Source organism: Salvia splendens, chromosome 11 (assembly GCF_004379255.2).
Source record: "Salvia splendens isolate huo1 chromosome 11, SspV2, whole genome shotgun sequence".
NCBI classification, from domain to species: domain Eukaryota; kingdom Viridiplantae; phylum Streptophyta; class Magnoliopsida; order Lamiales; family Lamiaceae; genus Salvia; species Salvia splendens.
The window spans coordinates 7,631,043-7,637,042 of NC_056042.1; the positions used below are offsets into that span (position 1 = coordinate 7,631,043).

A 6,000-nucleotide genomic window follows, 5' to 3' on the forward strand; every position below is an offset into this window, starting at 1 on the left:
TGAGTCTGGTTTGATAATGTCCTCAAGAGGAGCTCGAACAAGGTTTTATTATTTGGAAAGTGGCCAGTTGGAATTTAATTATTCCATGAATAATAAATAAGTGTTTCTTGCTAAGTCCACTCTTGGAACTAAAAGATGTTAATTAATTAAGTTTATAGCAAACACTAATTAATTAATGGACATTTCTATCTTAAGCGCGAGAAATAAACAACAAACAAAACGGAAGCCCGGATTACTTATAATTTCGGATTTGGATGGGCAGTGCAATATTACTTCAGTATTGGCTGCTCGTAATATTCCAATATAAGCTTTTATTAAATTGTGGGTTCAATTTAATTAGTAAAAAACTAATTGGGGGAGATCATATCCAAAATCTTCCATAGATCCCTGACTGGGCCCAATATGTAACTTAATATAAATAGGAGAATAAAGGAGACAAAATCATTATTATTTTCTCTACATGAAATTTTCGCCCCCTCTCTAAAGATGGAGTCGAAATTTTCAACTCTACTCTGTGAGTTTTTCAGCTTCTCCTCCGTGAGGAATTATCTGTCTTCTTTATTCGAGTCCTATTATTTTTATAAGATCAGCCCAACGTGATATCGAGATACAGTTCGGGAACTAGTTAGAAGATCCGTGGTCTAGTATTGAAGATCATCACGTGGACAAGGCGCAAGTAATCGACGATTCTTTGGGGAATCAAATCGGTAACTCTAAACTGTAGAATTCTTGTTCTATGATTTACTTTCTTTAAGCATGAATTATTTGTGTTCTATCTTGCAATTATATGTTTAGCATGTGAATTGATTAATCGCATAATCGGTTAAATAGATCCTTATCTGATTTATTTGTTATGTATAAGTCTTCCGATGTGCAAGGGGCACCAAACCCCAATAAGGAGATCGCTGAGAAGATATTGCTTCGTTCGCGGGAAGATCCCATCGAGCAGCCAACAATTGTTCACTAGGGTTTTTAGGAATGATAAACTTGCTGAGAAAGTAAATAGTGTAAAAGTAAAAGACAGATAAATTGAAGTAATTCTGATATATTGATTGATTGAAGAAAATAACAATGTGTCCTATTTATAATAAGAGTATTTTAACTTAATGAGCAAGAAATAAACCTAACTTACTGAAAAAGAAATAAATATGCTAGAAAGATATGATAGCTAAATAATTAATAAGATATGAGGGATATTCTTGAAGATATTCTCGTATCAGCTCCCCCACGGTTAAAATTCACCTTGTCCTCAAGGTGAAAACCAATGAGCAAGAAGGCATCCGGACTCAGAAATTCGGCTATCAAGAAACACATTATGAAACCCTTGATACTCATCTTTCTTCATCTTCAGACAACTTCCAAATAAATTACATCCCCAAATCCATAGGTCATGTGCCCGAGTTTCTCTTATAGATAACTCTTCAATTGAAAATCTTCATGAATATCATCCATTTCTTCTTTTTTCTCACAAAGCACCAGAACAAGAGGTGTTGTCGCCTGAAAAGATTCGAGAAGGAAAATGGTCTTTACCTCGTGCTTAACACATTCAGCCTCTTGAAACACATTCAAATTTGATGCGACGAGGTAAAGTAAAGGATAAAAGTCGAGATAGTCAACCACATGATCATACTCATTAGTCCGAGTACCCCAGGTTCCACAGCCAGCTTCTTCCCTCTTTGACTCATAATCGCATCCAATTATGCTACGGCGATCTAGATGCCGATGAGGGCGATCACCTTCTCCATCTCCGTTGCTGAAACCACCTCGGAAAAACCCAGGAGGCCCACCATAACCACCAATCCTTTCATAAGACTTTCCAGAATCAGCATCACCAGATGCAACTTGACCAACAGAAATCTCTTTGTTTCCATAAGAATATCGTTATGGGGCGAGTCTATGCCTTTCTCAATAAACTCATTGTTGTCCTTCTCTGAGCTCATTTTGATAAAAGTATCGTCAGCAGCACCTTCAGTAACAACATCCTCAGTGTATCCAAAGAAATCCTGCACCAAGAAAAGCTCATTCTCGTTCGAATGATCTTCCCTCCAAAATCCCCCAATTAGAGGTGAATGCATAACCAATCCTCTCAGTATCAGTATCACAAATCCGAAATAATGAGCTCTCAACAACTCATTTTGGTCAACTTTTTCACTAAAACCATTGTACGCCTCCCCTCTCATTCAAGCAAACCTCAAATTTGTAAAAATTTCACCCTTTACCTTCAAGGATAAGGTGTATAGCAAGATATGATCAACCGGCCTAGTTGATTTCGGATTCTTAATGTTGAAGATCCCATGTAAGGGAGCAGAGTGCAAAGTAGTTATATAGGACAAATAGCAACATGCATTTCTTCCATAAGAGGTATTGTAAATGATATCCAGTAATTATCAAAAGATGAAAACATATTTGGGGTTTTATTCAGAGTACAAACCTGCCCACCATCTTTGCTCTCGGACACTTTCACATCAGTAACTCCCGAGACTTCAACCGAGCCATCTAGTCTCTCTACCAAGTTTGGTTCATGGTCCTTGCAAGCCGTCTTGTTCCATAAACATTGCTCTGCTTTGTGATTATCCGGCATCCAAAAATGGAGCCAGTCAACACATCCAGGAATGCCCAAACACGTAGTGTCAATGCGCGGGGGGATTAACCGAGCATCGGTGTCGAGCGTCGTTGAACAAATATTAATACCAACCGCTCTGTGCTCGTCAGTATTGTCAGCATATTTCCACTTCGTATCGGACCCATTTCTCCCAAATCCACTATCTACCTCTTTCACAACTAACTCCATAGATGCCTCAACATCACCCAAGGTAAATGAACCCTCAACACTAGAATGAATAACATCCTTTTCCTGTGTAATCATATTCGAGAGATCTAGATGAAATTGTTTGTCATTGGCTACTTGCATAAATTCCTCAACTTCTAACAATACCTCATCATCACCAATTGGATCTCGATTAAGTAATTGATCACTTAAAATATCATCGTAATGAATTTGACGAGATTGCACTGATTCATGTGCATCAATATCATCGGCAAGGGACTCTATTGAGCCATACCTGATATCATGGCTGCACGGTGGGGAGCGCTATGTTGGTGGCTGCTGCAGGCTGCCTACGATGTCGGGGTTGATGTGCGGTTGCACGGTGCCTACGATGTCGGGGTTGATGTGCGGTTGCACGGTATAAGGTGCAGCTGATGTAGGGTTTGTAGACGCTGCACTGTGGGGTTGGTGGAGGAGCAAATAACAATGAACCTGAGTAGCTTGCTCTTTGTTACTATTTGGATTGATTGAATTAGAAATATCCCCCTCTCTTTTCATTCTCACTTCTTCATATTGAGAAGTGATCTATTTCCTATATTTTTCTTATATTTTCTATAGATACACAGTTGGAATCTCTATATACGCATTCCTTCAACCGGAGGGCCAACCACAAAGAGTCGTAACCATGGCACAATTAATGGGGACGGAGGTAGTATATAATTTTAAGAAGATATATGGAGTATACAAATTATGACTTAGCCGAAAAAAAATAACTAGAGAGTTAGAGTCTCAACTTGTAGCCTATTACTAAAATGTAAACCGCTTTAACACAGAGCAACAGCCCCAGTTTGTTATTGTACAACACCATAATTTCATAGTACATCACAACAACAACAAAAAAGATACTAAAAGGCAACAACTTACTTATAATTTAGCATATGGAAGGTGAAGTTGGATGTGGAGCTCGCCGCATTCCACGCCTCCAAGTCTCAGAATCATCTCCTGAACTACCTTCCCTTTCTTCCACACGATGCAGCTCTCCTTCGACAAACAGTTCTCGTTGCTCGCCTCCACTCTGCCAAGTTGGGAGATCCCTCGGCCCCATTTCCACGCATTCTACCAAACGCTTTATGTCTATTTTTGCACTCCCCATGCTGTCGTCTCCACTCAATGTATCGTGATCGTACACTGACTGCATCAAACATAATTTTTGCTGTTATTGTTCACATAAAAATTCAATTAGCTGCAGACTTACTATAGTGATGGGAGCATTTATGTCTTTGATTAATATTGTCAACTCTTCATTCCAAACTGGATTGCAATTGTCTTTCTCAACTCTACTCTTCACCTTCTACAATCAAAAAATTCCTTTTCTATGTTACAACTCACCAAATTAAACAGAGATTTCAACCCAACATATACCAAATCAGCACCCAAAATTCAAGAAAACATATAACAAGTGGTGGATTTGTAACAAAAATGAAAACCAAAAAAAAAACCTGAGAGGCGCATTCGATGACAACGTAAGGATCGCTAGTCCTGGTGTCGGGCACGGCCAAGTTCATACCTCGCTCGACTCGAATCCGCAGAAGCCCCAAACCATCCATTTTTTTTTAATTCAACTTCCAATAATTGGATAGTTAAATAAAACAGAGAAAGGGTATATGTAATTGCTACTCACTTGTACTATTAAACAGTGACAGCACAGTCAAGGCAATTTAGCCACACATTGGCATATAGATGCTCTCCTACCAGAATATATATATGTATGTACACCATGTGTATTATTGTATTCAATTATATGTTTGGTAATTGCTAAATCTATGAAATTGACTTTCATGTTCTGTTTAATTGGTCTGCGTGTTATACAAATCTCACTAGGCCTTGACAATTACTAGTATAACAAATTGGGCAAGTGCTAATAAATAATTGTGTCATTTGTTAGGTTAGGTAATTTTCTGATGCTGTATTTATGATATTTTTAATAAATACTTAGCACCTTGTTTGGTGGAATACATATTCATTTTACATCCACACAATAAAAGTGTTTTATTCTTTTGGATGGAATCCAAAGTCCAAACCATGTAATATCTGTTAATTCACAAAAGTTAGCTTTTCAAATCCAGGCAACATCAATGTCAAGACCACCAAAATTATGCCAGCACAAAAATTGCACAGAGTGACACACTTTACACGCACTTAGTTTTCCATGCGAGCACACAGTAACATGTACAAACTTGACCACACTAAACATTAGGTTGCACATGTCTAGAATGTAATTTCTTGAATTCAAATTAATTTATAACTAATGATATTAAAACCGACTGAAAAACTATGAAATACACAATTTATAAGTGGTCTACAAATACAGGAACATAAAAGGAATTATAGTGAAAATATGAAGGAAAAAAAACACTCGACCCCGGGTATGTTGGAGCTGTATCATACTCCCTTTTTGCGAAAAAGACTCGACACCGAGTCTGCTTCGCTTGCCTCATCTTCACTATAACGTTCGACGGATGTATTAATTTATGTTTGTATTAATTTATTCCCAAAACACCTAATTTGGAAGATATGTTTGTATTAATTTATTCCCTTACTAAATTAATAAAGTTTCAAATCACAAAATTGATACCAAACAGGAAAATTGAACAATTCGATTTCGTAGTTTTGATCAAAGACAGTCAGATGTGGATCAGCATATATATATTCATATATACTACTACATTCTGATCGAAAACTCTTGTTCTTGTAAAGTGGAATAATATTCTACGATTTCAAATTTCAATAGGCGTGTCCTTGTATGGGCTTTGGTTTTTTAAGTCTTTGTTTTCTCATCTACGCTAAATAAAAATGAGTTTATTGATTTATTTACTAGAAGTAGTAAACTTTCTTGAATTTAAGTTCAGCTCAAGGCCCATTGCAATTATATTGGACTATGATTGATACTGGAAAATAGATTAACCATGACAAAAGCAAAATGTTCGACTAAAGGGCAAGAAAACAAAAGAAATTTTATTCAAGCCATAGTATCTACTGACAAAATAATAAAATATGATTATATGAAACACCAAATAGAAAACACATATTATAAAGACTAATTTTGACGGATAATCTAAAATAAAAATTAAAAATTAAATTATTCTTCTTAGACGAGAATTTTCAATAAATGCTTACTGGCAGTGGTTGATTTGATTTGGGGTGCGATAAATAATTATAACAAATTGAAGTTA

General features: G+C 36.7%; 1 protein-coding gene and 1 pseudogene across 2 annotated transcripts; both read right to left on the minus strand.

Moving 5' to 3' along the window:
- Nucleotides 1-1,086: 1,086 nt before the first annotated feature.
- LOC121755403 lies at nucleotides 1,087-3,314 on the minus strand. 2 transcript variants are annotated; one of them, XM_042150707.1, is made up of 3 exons: nucleotides 3,063-3,314; nucleotides 2,432-2,854; nucleotides 1,087-2,003 (listed from the first exon to the last, which is right to left on the minus strand). In XM_042150707.1, the coding sequence occupies exons 2-3, from the start codon at nucleotides 2,789-2,791 to the stop codon at nucleotides 1,713-1,715; spliced, it is 651 nt and encodes a 216-aa protein (XP_042006641.1). In that variant the 5' UTR covers nucleotides 2,792-2,854; nucleotides 3,063-3,314; the 3' UTR covers nucleotides 1,087-1,712. The 2 variants fall into 2 exon arrangements, with proteins under 2 accessions (XP_042006641.1, XP_042006640.1); XM_042150706.1 differs by having other exon boundaries at nucleotides 2,432-3,314.
- Nucleotides 3,315-3,548: 234 nt separating this feature from the next.
- On the minus strand, nucleotides 3,549-4,497 carry LOC121755405 (annotated as a pseudogene).
- Between the last annotated feature and the right edge of the window lie 1,503 nt (nucleotides 4,498-6,000).

Excerpts from the sequence above, each read along its gene's own strand:
- LOC121755403 (XM_042150706.1), bottom strand. The coding sequence starts at position 2,911 with ATGCAAGTAGCCAATGACAAACAATTTCATCTAGATCTCTCGAATATG. Across the intron at positions 2,004-2,431 it reads AGAGCAAAGATGGTGGGCAG|GATTTCTTTGGATACACTGA; the intron begins GTTTGTACTCTG and ends TTCTTGGTGCAG.